Source organism: Pezoporus flaviventris, unplaced genomic scaffold (assembly GCF_033815535.1).
Source record: "Pezoporus flaviventris isolate CSIRO_AGI_PZ_B2104156 unplaced genomic scaffold, CSIRO_AGI_Pfla_v1 ptg000079l, whole genome shotgun sequence".
Taxonomy (NCBI): domain Eukaryota; kingdom Metazoa; phylum Chordata; class Aves; order Psittaciformes; family Psittacidae; genus Pezoporus; species Pezoporus flaviventris.
In genome coordinates, this window is record NW_026892627.1 from 2621376 (window position 1) to 2636449 (window position 15074).

The 15074-nt window shown below is 47.5% G+C and overlaps 1 protein-coding gene across 1 annotated transcript; it reads left to right on the top strand.

Annotated features, from left to right (window-relative positions):
• On the top strand, nucleotides 1-4841 carry IBA57 (iron-sulfur cluster assembly factor IBA57). The gene is made up of 3 exons (XM_061474313.1): nucleotides 1-361; nucleotides 2131-2477; nucleotides 4428-4841. The coding sequence occupies exons 1-3, from the start codon at nucleotides 75-77 to the stop codon at nucleotides 4817-4819; spliced, it is 1026 nt and encodes a 341-aa protein (XP_061330297.1). The 5' UTR covers nucleotides 1-74; the 3' UTR covers nucleotides 4820-4841.
• The last annotated feature ends 10233 nt before the right edge of the window (nucleotides 4842-15074 follow it).

A 15074-nucleotide genomic window follows, 5' to 3' on the forward strand; every position in this document is an offset into this window, starting at 1 on the left:
ACACAAAAGATGGCGGCGGCGGCGGCAGCTAGCGGCGGCGCGCGCCTCTGACAGCATTCGGCCTGACCGCCGCCATGTTGGTGAGGGCGCGAGCGGCGGCGGTAACAACGACCATGCCCGGTATGCGCCGGTTGTGGCGGGGCGGGGGGACCGGGGCCGCCGCCTGCTTCCCGCTGGGCCGGGCGCTGTTGGACGTGCGGGGCGCCGAGACCGCCGTTTTCCTACAGGGGCTCCTCACCAACGACGTCACGCAGCTGGTCGTGGGGGATGGCCCCCCCGCCGCGCCGGCCCTGCCGCGCGCGCTGTACGCGCATGCGCTGAATGTCCAGGGGCGCTGCCTGTATGACCTCATCCTCTACAGGTGAGACCAAGCGGAGGGGCGGGAAGGGGGGGGGGGGGCGACACCCCTTCGAGGCGGGGCTCGGGGGCGGTGCGTACTGTTAATACGGAAACGGGAGCGTGCCACGCCGTGCGCTTCTCCGTGCTCACTGGAACACAGCGGCCTCTATAGAGTTTCTCGCTTACCTTTAGTGCGCAAAAAAAGCCTTTGCTCCTTGTATTTTTAATCACTAGCAGAGGTCTCGGTGCGTTACCTGCGCAGAAAAGTGTAATGATTTCAGTATTGTTAAGGCAGCCCTCAGGGGAGGCCCTGGGCATAGCATCTGAGGGTATGTCTGGGACGTACCTGAAATGAGCAGTTTGTACTGTCTCACAGGTGCTATAGTCACTGACAAGGCAGCATGACACGTCACATAGTAATTGCACCATATAGTCACCTGCTGTAGGTGTGGTGTTGATTAGTGGGAAACCAGGGTCATGCAAACTGTTGGGTCAGGTTAAAGGAACAGCTACTGGGAAGCACAGCTGAACAAAGCTTCTCCTCCTGCTGAAAGTTGCCTTGCTTTAGATCTTAGAATGACAGACTGGTTTGGACTGTAAAAGTCTTTTAAAAGCTCATCCATTCCAACCTGCCTGCCATGGGCAGGGACACCTTCCACTAGACCAGGCTGCCCCAAGCCCCACCTAACCTGGCTTTGAACACTGCAGGGATGGGGCAGCCACAGCTTCTCTGGGTAACCTGTGCCAGGGCCCCACCACCCTCACAGGAAGGTCTTCTTTCTCAGATCTTCCTAAGATCTCCCCTCTGTCCATTTAAAGCCATTCACCCTTGTCCTGTCCCTACCTGCCCTTGTCAAAAGCCCCTCCTCAGTTTTCTTGTCAGCCCCTTTAGGTGCTGGGAGCTTCTCTAAGGTGTCCCCAGAGCCTTCTCTTCTCCAGGCTGAACAAGCCCAGCTCTCTCAGCCTGTCTCCGTAGCAGACGTGCTTCAGCCCTCGGAGCATCTTTGTGGCCTCCTCTGGACTCACTCCAACAGCTCCATGTCCTTCTTATGTTGGGGGCCTCAGAACTAGACACAGGAGTGTGAGGGAAGTTCTCACCAGAGCACAGTAGAGGGGGAGAATCCCCTCCCTTGACCTGCTGGTCACACTCTGGGGATGCAGCCCAGGACATGGTTGGTTTCTGGTCTGCAAGTTCAGACTGCCAGGTCATGGTGACCTTCTCATCCACCAGCACCCCAAGTTCTTCTTCTCAGAGCTGCTCTCAGTCCAGCCTCCTGCAGCCTTTATCTGTGTTTGGGATTACCCCGTCCCAGGTGCAGGACCTTGCACTTGGTCTGCTTGAACTTCATGAGGTTCATACTCATACTGTCCCACCTCTCCAGCCTGTCCAGGGCCCTCTGGATGACATCTGTTCTCTCCAGCATGTTGCCTGTACCACACAGCTCTGTGTCTTTGGAAACTTGCTGAGAGTGTGCTTGATCCCACTGTCCATTGCTCCTGACAAAGATATTGAACACCCTGAGGAACGCCACAGATAGGCATGAGTGTTTGGGAAGACTGCATGGTCAGACTCATTTCTGTCCCCAGGAGAAGTGAGAGCAGTATTTGCTAGGAAAAGAATGGATGGCTGAAAAAGTTCAGGTATTTTAGTACAGGGAGTTGAGTGTGTGCTGGCAGCCTTCGGTGAAACTCCGCAGGCCTCTGGATGTGCACCAGGTTTGAGATAAACATGTTGGCTTCCGCTGCTGTGGCGGTTTGTTTTTCTAACCTTGTCAGTGTTACTTTTTTTAGGCTTCATGAGAGTCCAGAAGAAGAGCCGCACATCCTGCTGGAGTGTGACAGTGGCGTCCTGGATGCCATACAAAAACATCTGAAACTGTACAAGATCCGGAGGAAAGTAAACATCACCCCTTGCCTTGACCTCTCTTTGTGGGCTGTCATCCCTGGGGAGCAGGCTGGAGACATTGCCAGTTCCCTTGCAAAATGTGCAGACCAGGCTCCAATTTTAAGTCCTGACCCCAGAACAGAAGTCATGGGCTGGAGAGTTATCACAAAGAAAGGAGTAAATCTGTCAGAGATTATCCCTGGGAGTCATGTTGGAAACATTCAGGATTACCACAGGCACAGGTATAAACAAGGTAAAGCCAAGATCTATTTTTCACTGGATTTGGGGATTTTTTTTCATGTATTATTACACTTTCATATTATGAGAGTCCAGATGCTGATCTAAGACAAAGGAATAAATTATAAAAGCTGCATTGGTCTATATGTGTTAACTTGTTAGTAAGCACAGGTATTATTTGCTACTTTGAGGGAAAAAAAGTGATTTGGTAGTTATAATTCTGTCTGGTGGCAGAATCTGGGTACAGTTTCCTAGGGTGGCAAGTCAGGAATGCTAACAGCAAGAGAAAACCAGGATCATTCATTTTCTTAGAGGAAAACTTGTGTGGCTTGAGTAATTTTGATTATTTTGGGACAGTTTCTATGTTTTCCTTGTTGCTAAGGAAGGAGAAGCAAACACTAACTTATTTTCTTACAAATGTATGAATGGTTGCACAGAATTAACTCGGAGGTGGAGGGATGTATGCTTGATTTGAGAGGGAGCTCAGTTCTGGAAGTCCCCGTGCCTGCGCAGTGCTCCTATTGACTGTACATGCAGACAGTGGCAAATAAGATAATAAATTGACTGGATAATAAGTCAATAGGCAGACTGAAAGATGATGATCCTCTGCTAAACCCGAATCCATCTGGTTGGGAAAAGCAAGCTGTTAATGGGTCAAACTGGGCTAGCCTTTGTGCTGCCTCCTGAAAAGACAGTGCTCGTCTTGCTGCACTGCTGCAAAAGGCTCTGTCCAGCCCTGGTTAAAAAAAAAATATAATTTCTTTGTGTCATTGGTCAAAAAAGGCTAGTTATACAGACATTTGACATTTCAGCTTGAAGAAAAACAGTTGTCTAATTTATGTTCTTCTGAAGAAAAGAACTCTTACTGATATTAACAGAGGGACTGACATTTAATTGACATTGAAAGAGCGATCTTGGCAGGCTCGAGAGGTGGGCCTGTGCGAATCTCATGAAATTCACCAGGCCATATGCAAGGTTCTGCACATGGGTCAGGGCAATCCCAAGCACAAATACAGGCTAGGGAAGACTAGATTGAGAGCAGCCCTGAGGAGAAGGACTTGGTGTTGGGTGACAAGAAGGTCACCATGACCCGGCAGTGTGTGCTGCAGCACTGGAAGCTGTTGGAGCAGGTCCAGAGGAGGCCATGGAGGTGCTCTGAGAGCTGGAGCACCTCTGCTACAGAGACAGGCTGAGAGAGCTGGGCTTGCTCAACCTGGAGAAGAGAAGGCTCCAGGGAGACCGTAGAGCAGCTTCCAGTGCCTAAAGGGGCTGACAAGAAAGACGGAGAGGGGCTTTTGACATGGGCAGGTAGGAATAGGACAAGGGGGAATGGCTTTTGTCCTGGGCTCAGCTACCGGCTGAGCCTAAACCACAGCTTTAAACTGAGAGAGGGGAGATTCAGATGAGATCTGAGGAAGAAGTTCTTCCCTGTGAGGGTGGTGAGGCCCTGCAGAGGTTGCCCAGAGAAGCTGTGGCTGCCCCATCCCTGGCAGTGTTGAAGGCCAGTTTAGACAGGGCTTGGAGCCACCTGGTCTAATGAAAAGTGTCCCTGCCCAAGGCAGTGGGGTTAGAACTGGATGCTCTTTAAGGTCCCTTCCAACCCAAACCATTCTACGATTGTATAATCCGCTTTGCGGGTGCAAGTGGGCAAAATTTAGCATTAATTCATTTGGATGGATTCTACATCATTCTGGGTGCTTTGAATTTTCACTGTTATTCTTCTGAGGTTCTGTATGCTTCATAAAATCAGATTCCAGTGCAGTTCTGCTTGCGTTTAAAGAGGAATCTTTGCTAACTGTTTATGGCTAATGATTTGCTCAGGCCCGCACCAGAGTTTTTGGAAGTTATTTATCCATTGTTTCTATGGGGCCCCTTGCTTTTATAACTTATGGAGGAAGCATGCCGCAGGAATCTTAAATACTGAAGAATTTTCCAAATTTACCTATTGGTTTTACTCTTTTACTAGGAATTCCTGAAGGTGTGAAAGATCTACCTCCTGGCGTTGCCCTCCCACTGGAATCAAACCTGGCCTACATGAATGGCATCAGCTTCACCAAAGGCTGCTACATTGGACAGGAGTTGACAGCCAGGACCCACCATGTGGGTGTCATTCGCAAGCGGCTGCTGCCAGTCCAGTTTCCAGCTCCTCTTCCCACAGACAGCATTCCCGAGGGTGCTGATATTGTAACTGAATCAGGAAAGTCAGCTGGCAAGTTTCGTTTTGGAGGAGGTGAACTCGGTATAGCTCTTCTGAGGTTAGCTAATGTAAATGAAGCTCTCTACCTAAATAGTGGAGGTGGTAAAGTAAAGCTCACTGCAAGTATACCTGAGTGGTGGCCGAAAACCGCTAGCAAATAAATGAGGAACCAGCATTTGCCTTCCTGAGAATGTATTTTGTGTGATACATTTGGGAAGGTGTGTTTGCCTTCAGCCGTTGTTTGTGGTGTTTGATGTGGGGAGTGTGTGACAGGATTCTTGAAATTGGGACTAAACAGCAGGAACCCAAACCTGAGGATGGGAGGATAATTTAAGCACTATGGAGAGACCCACAGAGCACGTGCAGGGAAGCACACTGTTTCCTGTGAGTACCTTGTATTTATTCAGGGGGTGCTGTATCGCTGGGTTGGATGCCAGCTGAATTTTCAGACCATTGGTCACTCAGTCAGACTCTGCCCTGTGTAGGGTGTGGGGTGCATTCAGACTGAAGTGACAGTGGGAGCAGGAGTTTGCCATTGCACTGAACTTTTCTGTTAGAAATAACCATTCTGTGGTATTATTTTTTTTTTTTAATGAAGAGCATGCTGCTCATACCTCATGTAAGATACATACTCAGGCTGAAGTGTTCACTGCAAATTGAGCTTCTTCCTAAACTTGCGGATAGGGTGCACTAATTGCATTCAGGAAGACGAATACCTTCTCCTTCACATTTGGGAACTTGATTTTAAGTCCTCCCTGGTAAGAAAGCTCTCCAACTTCTTGATCCCATGCCCTGCTTCAACGCCAGCAGAGGGAGCGCAGGCAGCCTGGGTCAGCCAGGCTTCCTTCACCTAAGAAACTGTTTGGGAGAGGAGACGGATACTTTACAGAAATACAGTGCACCAGTGCATGCCCTGGGGTGACTATTGGTGTACTGGTGCGTAGCAGAATAACCTCTTACCAGAAGCATGTGCCCACCAGTTGCCAGCAACAATTGAAGGGTTGGTTTTTTTGGCATCTCCATCTTTGGTCTGTCATGTTGTAGAAAAATCCTCCAAACTTTCTTGCAGCCTTTGGCAGGGGTTTTCTTGCTCCCTCCACAAAGCTGAGGAAGGGATAGCCTGTCCCCATCTCACCTTTGCTTCTTCCCTCAGCATTAAGATGAGGTCTCTGGAGAAAGAGTTAATGCCAGACCTTCTCTCAGCTCAGCCTGGGGTTCCTGAGGGAGGATATGCACCCCATTCACTTCTCTGGCTGCTTCCCACTTCCCTTGTACCCAGCACGGCTCCCTGCTGCTGTCTCCAGCTGCGCTATTCTCCATCCACCATCCCCTGTGGGTTTTCAGAGCAGCCCAGTACCTCAGGATTTCTGTGCTGCATTTTTCTGGCTCCCACTTCTTGTTCCTCTTCACGCTTTTCCTTGTTTCTGCAGTCGTGTGTTCCTCTCTGCTTCCTCACAGCCAACCAGCTCGGTGCCTCCTAACCTGTCAACTTGTAGCAACTTATAGGAGCCCTATGTATTTTTGTATTTCAACAAACCTGTTACCAAGGGTGAGTGTGTGCAAGGGCATGATGAGAGCTTAGCAGGAGGGAGGACCCCATTCTGACAAAAAAAAGCCCTGCTTGCATGTGCATTTGTAACAAAAAACATCTGAAGCACATTCTGCCACTGTTCCAGTGTCACTGTAAAGGGAGCTTGTCTCTGAAAAATGCTTGTATTGGTTAAAAACATGCTTGCTGTAAAATGAATCTGTGAAATACTGCATTAAAAGTTTATTGTATCAGTAATTTGTTACTGACCTGAAAGAGACTCTACCTTGTGTGAAGACACACCACACAACACTTTTTGAAGTAGCTTACTGACAGGAAAAAGGTCTCACACTGTTTATCACCCCTTTGTCAGGTTGAAGACTGTTAACGAAGTCTTTCTGCTGGAAAAATAAATGGCAGTGCAGTGCTTTGTGCTTTCTGGATCCTTGGACTGTGACAAAGGCAAGACTGTGCAGCTTGCGTTGATGCTGCTTTGCCAGGAGCAGCTTTTCCTCTGTCTCCCATTGTGCAGAGTCTCCTCAGAACAGTTGTATTGTACTGGTATGCGTACAGCCTGAATAAACACAATGTTTATTCTGTCTGGGGAAGTCCTGAATCTCTTCTGGTGCTTTCTTAACACATTTTTAAACACACGTTTGCCTTCTTAGCATATTTGAAAGGTTTTTCTGTTGCTAACAGCTGCAGGTTACAGATTTGCACTCGATCACTTCAGAGAAAGGATGTGGCAGAAGTCAGAGAGGGCAGCCCCAGTCTGCATTATCCATTCATTCTTCATTCTCCCTCACTACCAGCTCCTCACCACCAGCCATCATCAATGGCTTTATGTGGTGAGCTTGGTCTGGAAGGCCAGGGTACAGCTGTATAAGTGCAAGGTGGATTTTGTAGGGGTGTCTTCCTTGCTCCTGATCCCCAACAGAGCAAACCTCCTTCACCAAAGGTTGGGACTGAGTGAAGCACAGTGAGGAACTCGCTGCTGACCAGCCAACAAGGGATGGACAACCACCCACCCGCTCACCATGTAAGCTGAAGGGTGCAATGTCCTCAGCAGCACATTTAACACCTGCTGCTGTAGGAAGGAGGAAACATTGAGAAATAAAAGGCCAGGTTGGACGGGGCTTGGGAGTAACCTGGTCCAGTGGAAGGTGTCTCTGCCTCTGGCAGGGGGTTGGAACTGAGCTTTAAGGTACCTTCCAACCCAAACCAGTCTGTGATTCTATGATAAAACACACACAGCCCCTCTGCCACCCCGTGAGGGAAACAAGACCGTTTTGTGGTGCAATTCTGTCAGCTTTTCGCGCTTTCCTCAGCACGAGACGAACATGGCAGCTAAGGGGGGGCTGTCAGGTAACCTGCTCAGCTGCCCGTCTAATAGTTAATACAGCTGGAAAACAGAGGCTCTGCTCTTCGAGAGGCTAATCCTGAGCCTATGTTTTCGGCTCTTCCCTGCGCTGCCTCAGCTCCACCTCACTCTCCTCCCCACGCCGGCTCCCCCGTCCCGCTTCACAATGGTTCACCCCTCCCCTATCCAGCCTCCCTCTTTTTCCCCCGCGCAGTGGTTTCTCCCACCGACGGCCGTTGACCGAGTGCGCGCTTAACTCCCCTCCGCCCCCGCGCGGGCGGGCACATGGGAAATAGAGGGGATGCTCGGGTCGGCTGCTGCTGGGGGGGGGTTGCAATGGCCGGGGCGGTGCTGGCTCCTCACGGCGGGAGGGGGAGGATAAGATGGTGGCGGGTCGCGCCGTGACTCTGGCCGTTCGGCCTCACGGGGCTTCCCGGGCGGAGGTGAGGCGTCAGCGCTGCCGCCCCGCCGCCGGGACGGGGCTGGGGCTGCGGCCTGAGCTTTGGAGCTGAGGAGTGAGCGGACGTTGTGAGGGGAGGAACCGGGCGGAGGAGGTGCTGCGGCTCTGGTGGGGGTGAGCCCCCGTGGCTGCTGTTAGGGCAGGACCGTGAAATAAAGGACATGTCTGCTAAAGTACAAGGCTGTGTTACACTTGCCTGTGGTACGCTGTCATTTCTGTGGGCGCTGGGGCGTTAACAGAGCCGTGAGAGGGCCTGGCACACTAAAAATAAGAGGTTTGTGCACGGGAAGAGAGCAAAAAAGACCTGTGGAGTAAGCAAGTAGTATATAGCCTGGAGTCTCAGTAGGGTGAGGCAGGAGGCCTTTTCAGAGGCTGTGAAGGGGAGTACATTGAAGTGTTCGGTTTCAGGAAAAAGGTTCCTTTTTTTGCTGCTTTTTTTTCCTCTGGATTTTTTTTGCCATATTTCTCCCATTTCCCGATTATTTTTTTTCTTCCCCTTTTCAGCAGTTCTTGATTTAATTGTTACAGTTTTTATATTTCCCGATATTTTTTTTTCCTTCCCCTTTTCAGCAGTTCTTGATTTAATTGTTACAGTTTTTATATTTCCTGTTACAGTAAAAAGCCTCCCAAAAGCTACCCTGGTGTGGGGAAGGGTGCGGAAGAATGACTGCTAATACTTAAGTCTAGTGTATAAGCAGATGTTCTGCTGCGTTATTAACATCGCTGCAATCTGCTGGTTTAAGTGTATTATTACTTGCATGAATTCACACTCCTGTGGCTGGGTTGCTGCTGGGAGCTTGTGTGCAGGCATCATCTTCACGCTGAATTACTTGTAGTTATCAAGTTTAAAACACCCTTATAAATATTTGTGCGTTGATATTAATGTTCTCAGTATAGGTGTTGCCGAAACCCTTGAAATCTTCAGGGGGCGTCCAGTGGTGCAGCTAACTACTACTTCCAGCTGCTTTACAAGAGTAGGGTTGTGAGGACAGTTTCTGCTGGATGGTAGCAAAGATGTACACTGCATTTTGACTTCAAACTGTTCTCTCAACAGTTTCCCTGTACAGTGTTTTGCTTTCACATAGATGGTGAGCCCTTTGGAAAAGGTCATCTTGTTCTTTCTGTTACATGCTGTTCCCTGGCTAGGGCAAATGATTTATGCCTAAACTGGTTTTGTGGAGTGGTGTCTGGGTTTCCTCCCGTTCCCTCTGTCTTGCTGAGGCCAAAGGAATGTGCAGTTTGCTGTCAGACTTTACACTGGGGTGAGGGAAGGGGCTTTGCAGAGCAAGGTGATGCTGCTGTGATTTAGTGAAAATGCCTCCACAATGGAGGAAAGCTTTGTAGAAAGTTGTAATTTATTTTTTCTTCCCCTCACTTTTAGGATCCTTTGCCTGTGGCCTGCCTATATTAAGTTATTGAAGAACTTAAGAGTAAGAGGTTTTCTCATTTCCACTGTAAAACTTGTAGCTTTCTCATATTCCGTGAGATGGATTTAGGGGCAATTTTACTGTTCAGGATGAACAGCGTCTTTTTAGGTTTAACTCAAATGACTTAAGTGTATGCTAAAGGACAGCTTGAGGGTCTTTTGATGGGGGGACAGGAACAATAGTGGTGGGTGCATCACTACCAGTGACAAAAAACATTTTTATGTGGAGATACCAAAATCACAAGAGATGTCAAACTTGTCATAAGAGCTCTTGTACTGTTAAATACAATGTAATTATTCATATATTGTATGTGTATTTAGAACCATTAACATTTCCTCACTGGGTTATCAGGAAGTTGACAGCTTAAATGGTTTTGGAGGCCTGTTACCACCTCATAGTAATTGCTTAGAAACGACTTCTTGTGTGGGAAGGAGGAGAAGGTGCATTTCAAAACCTCCCACAGGCGTTTCTTCTTTCCTGGAATAGAACCAGAGAGATTTCCCATCTGAGAAGAGTTTCCTGGCTAAATAAAGCAGTAGGTCTGTACTTGCTAGCCTCTGCATGAAGCAGAGAGTTCCCAAAGCTCATAGTGCAGTCCTGGATCCTCTGTCTTGCTGCTCCTGCAGAGGAAAAAACTACAATTCCCATAGTACTTCCACATACTGGTACTCCAGTGACATCAGACATTACATGGCTGAGACTGGTTGTAAGGAAAGAAGACCCAAAATGTAAGCTTGGTGTTTCTTTCACTTCTGTGGCAGGGCTTTTGGCAGTGTAATCTTTGCTTGCTAGGGGAGGATTTCAGTTGCTGCAGAGGTGTTTGAAAGGGTGTGTATCTGAAGAAAACACGAAGTGACTTGTAAGGGCAAGCAATTTGTACTGTTTCTCATAGTGTTGCTGCAGCTTGGAGACTCCTCTGTCTAGGAACAGCTGTGTGGAGTAATTGCTTATTGCCAGTGCTGGTAGTTTGTCACCAGGGGCTGTTTCCTTGCCCACAGCCCGAAACCTGCTTGCTGCTTTTCTGCTGTTTTTGCCCTGCAGCTTCAAGGGGTGGAGGAGAGACGCTACTCACAGCTTGGCAACAGTTTCTGTATGCGTGTAGTAACTGAGGCGTGTAGCGTGTGTCCCATGGCAGCGATGTTAGGGGAGGTAAGCCAGGTGCGGCCACAGCACTGGTTCAGCACATTGCGGGCTACGGGGGGGGGGGGGGGCGGGAATCTGCTGCTGCAGAGCTCTGGTGTGTACAACTGTCGTGCTGGAGTGCCTGTGCTGCTGCTGCTGCTTCCCAGGGGCCTGCGTTGATGGGAGGAAGGCTGGTAGGGAACAGCCGGCGGTAACATCTGCGCAGGTTTGGGTTGGTGGAAGCTAATTCTTGCCACGGGGTGAGGTTTACATGGGTTTTGTTCCTCTGGAGGGGTGCTAGGTGCATGGAGTCCTGCTGGTGTTTCAGAGAGCTGGGAAATAATTCAGCAAAGAGATTTCTGCAGTGTAATATTTGCGTAGGCTGCTGTAGTGCTGTAGTTTAAAGTAAGTGTAGTGATTTATTTGCCTGGTAGTGCCCAGCCTTTCCAGTGCTTGCATATCAAGAGTGCTTGACAAAAACATAGTTTTCCCAACATAAGGCTCTCATGTTGACCACCAGAGTCCTAACAGGAGCAGTGAGGAGAGACTTGCAGAGTGGATGGGAAATTTGGGAATACTTGCCATCACCCTTTCTCAGAAATGTACATCTCAGGCAGGTAATAGATCCCCTCTCATTTCTCCTTAGAAACAGTTTAGATCCGTAGAATGACACTGTGCTGTGTTTGTTCAAGTCTGCAGGTTTGAAGTCATCTGCTTACTACTTGAGTTTCACAAAGTGAGAAGCAGGTCAAGTAAGAAAAGTAGCCTTATATCTAATCTTGGTAGTCATGAAATTAAGATACAAATCTCTATATAATGATATACAGCGAGTAAAAATCCTTGTGTAGCTAATTAAAAAGCAAAATCTATTTTTTTGGCCACATATACCTGTTTGTAACTTCAGCGAGTTTGTTTCTACGCATTCAGTAATTGCTGATTTCAGCTTTTTTTGTTTGTTTAAAAATATATTTGGGAAGACAGTTTGATTTACTGGAGTACAAACTTTACTAGATAGTCCATCTGTCAAAATGAATCTGGAAAAAATACTTTGGAACTTGGAAGTGTTCAAGGCCAGGTTGGATGGGGCTTGGAGCAACCTGTTCTAGTGAAAGGTGTCCCTCCGTGTGGCAGGGGGTTTGGAACTGGATGAGCTTTAAAGACCCTTCCAGTCCAGACCATTCTGTGATTCTATGATTCTTTGAACTTCAGTTGGAATTTTATATTCCTAAACAAAAAAGTTTATGCTGAGAATATGTTAATACCAATAATCCTGTTTTACAGCAACACATTTAGAAAGGACATCATCTACAGGTCATGCACTTGAGCTGCCTTTGTATAAGTTAACTCTAAAGTGAGCAGAAGTTCAGTTAAAAATCTCTGCACCTGTTTGTTTAATAGTCCCTTGTGTTTCCCTGGGCTACCAGGAAATAATGGGGTGTGACATGTGGTAAGAAACAGAAGTGAAGGTGAATGTATAGAGATCGCTGTCATTAAGATTCCTTATATTTCTGTAGAGCCTGTGGAGCTCTTTAATTACGTTATTCAGATACTTACACGTGCATTTGCTGACTGGATACTTTAAATGTTGTAGGCTGTTCAGTAATAGGTGTCTTACGGTGGCTGTCTCTTACCCTTTAGCAGTCCCAAATTTGAACTTTACAATAATGACATGTTGCAGCCGAGCTGTGCTTGCTGTTTTTAAAGTTTCATGTCAATATTTCATGAAGAGTGGTTTACTGTTTGAACTGGGGATTAGGGTCTTAAGGCTTTCATAAACAAAAATCAGTCTCTGAAGCTCCCAGAGTGAGAGCAGGCAGCTTCAGTCATTTTTAACTTGGAATAGTAGGACTGCAGTGTTGGAAGTACTTGTGTCCTTGGACCACAGTAAGTGTGCTTGTAGATACACAAAAATTAACGTTAAAAACATTGTCGATACCCTTTCTTTAATAGTTTATACAAATTGCAGATCAGGGCTTTGTTTCTAAGCTACTTGCTGGCAAGTTATTCCTTATTGATCAAGAATTGCAGTAAGTGGGGAGGTTACAAATCTGAATTTCTGAAATTACTCACTTTGAGAAGGCAGAAGGTATGGTAGCTGCATATACGTTGCCACAGTTCCCAGAGAATAATTCTGTGTGGTGTGGTTTCCCAAGTGCTTAATGTGCTTAATTTCTTGTCATTGACATCCTAAGTTTTCATATAAATGTTGAAGAAATGTTCTGTATGCTTAGGTTGCATTTTTGTTGTCTCAAGAAGTACCTCACAAAGGTACTGATGATGCTTTCTTGCAGTGGATTTGAGGAGCAACTGGGCATCTTTCCCCCAGCAAACTTACTGCCATGCAGCTTTGTAAAGCAGATAGGCCTAAATATAAAAAACTGAAAGAAGTTCAAAATGAGTGTGTGAAAGAGAAGTGCGAGTCTTTAGACTGAACCACAGTTTTCCCCTCTAACCTGATTGTGGAACCTGCAAACCCTCAGGTAATGCAGGTGGATGTTTTTAGGCCTTTCTCATGATCGCCCTACAATATTAAGGGTTTTTTTCCCTTTTGAGGATTAGATGAACCGTAGCATGTGGAATTGCAAAACCCGGAACTTAGGTACTTGTTCACAATGGCATCAGTGGGTGTACACAGGCACATTGTGTCTCTCTGGAAGTGCAACCTAAATCCTCCTGAAGTTACTACTATGTGTATTACTTCAAAAAGCAGGCATTCAGATAAGTAATGTTCCCATTAACCGCAGAAGAGTAATTCAGAGTCAGGCTTCTGTTTCTGTTCTGTCAGTGGAAGAAGACTATGAAAAGTGTATGTGTACATACATGTGCGGGGAAAATGTTATCCCTGTCTTCACCCAGGAACAGGGTATGAGGGGGCAGAAGGCAACAAAATTAGGGTGACTGTAAATGTTTTGAGAAGGATTAATATTTACAAGGTTCGTTTAAAGTTTATAGTGTTAATTTTAAAAAGCGTTGATGGGAAGATGACTGAACACTCATGAGAAAATTAGGGGGATTGTTTTTTTCAGTGTATTGAATGGTTCTGTTGTTGAGGAATCTGCTGTTCCTCCAGTGAGCTTTGAACCATACATCAAATTCAGCGAAATCGGGGGAGAGGTGAGTGGACGTCTCAGCAATAATCACCCTCACAGAGGAGAGACCCACGTCAGTGTCCTTGCGGAGAGAAAGGCTTCTGCATGATTGTATGCGCCCGATGTGACCTACTTACCCTGTCATGTCACAGTGGGCTCTTAGCTGGTTGCCATCAGGATGAGTAGAATCATAGAATTATAGAATAGTTAGGGTTGGAAAGGACCTTAAGATCATTTAGTTCCAACACCCCCTGCCATGGCCAGGGACACCTCACACTGAACCATGTCACCCAAGGCTCTGTCCAACCTGGACTTGGAACATAGCCAGGGATGGAGCATTCACAGCTTCCTTGGGCAACCCATTCCAGTGCCTCACCACCCTAACAGGAAAGAATTGCCTCCTTATATCCAGTCTAAACTTCCCCTGTTTAAGTTTTTACCCTTTACCCCTTGTCCTATCACTAGGAAGAAGGGCCCCTCCCCAGTATCCTTATAGGCCCCCTTCTGATACTGGAAGGCTGCTATGAGGTCTCCAAGCAGTCTTCTCTTCTCCAGGCTGACCAGCCCAAACTTCCTCAGCCTGTCTTTATACGGGAGGTGCTCCAGTCCCCTGATCATCCTCGTGGCCCTCCTCTGGACTTGTTCCAACAGTTCCATGTCCTTTTTATGTTGAGGACACCAGAACTGCACACAATACTTCAAGTGAGGTCTCATGAGAGCAGAGTAGAGGGGCAGGATCACCTCCTTCGACCTGCTGGTCACACTCCTTTTGATGCAGCCCAGGATATGTTTGGCTTTCTGGGCTGCGAGCACACACTGAAGCCGGTTCACGTTAATTTTCTCGTCAGCCAACGCCCCCAAGTCCTTCTCTGCAGGGCTGCTCTGAATCTCTTCTCTGCCCAACCTGTAGCTGTGCCTGGGATTGCTCTGACCCAGGTGTAGGACCTTGCACTTGTCATGGTTAAACCTCATGAGGTTGGCATCAGCCCACCTCACAAGTGTGTCAGGGTCCCTCTGGATGGCATTCTTTCTCTCCAGCGTATCAACTGAACCACAACTGAATGGTGTCATTGGCAAACTTGCTGAGGGCACGCTGAATAGGGAAGGATGGGGGAGACCTGGGAAGACTGAGAGGATATGGTGGGGAAAACACTTGTTAACCGTGAGCTTGAGGTAGGGACAAATCTGTAGAAAGCAATTGGTTTTCTCTGTTGATGAAACAAGTTCTGGTGTTGTGCTATGGTTGGTTGTCCTATTGCTTAGAGTTCTTTTTGAGCAATGACAGAAGAAAATAAAACTATTTAGAAATTCAGGACATTCAGGCAAACCATTGAAGTTCAACAAGGCCAGGTGCATGGTGTGGTGTCTGGGTTGAGGCAGTCCTAAGCGCAGATAAAGGCTGCAGGAGACTGGAATGAGAGCAGTCCTGA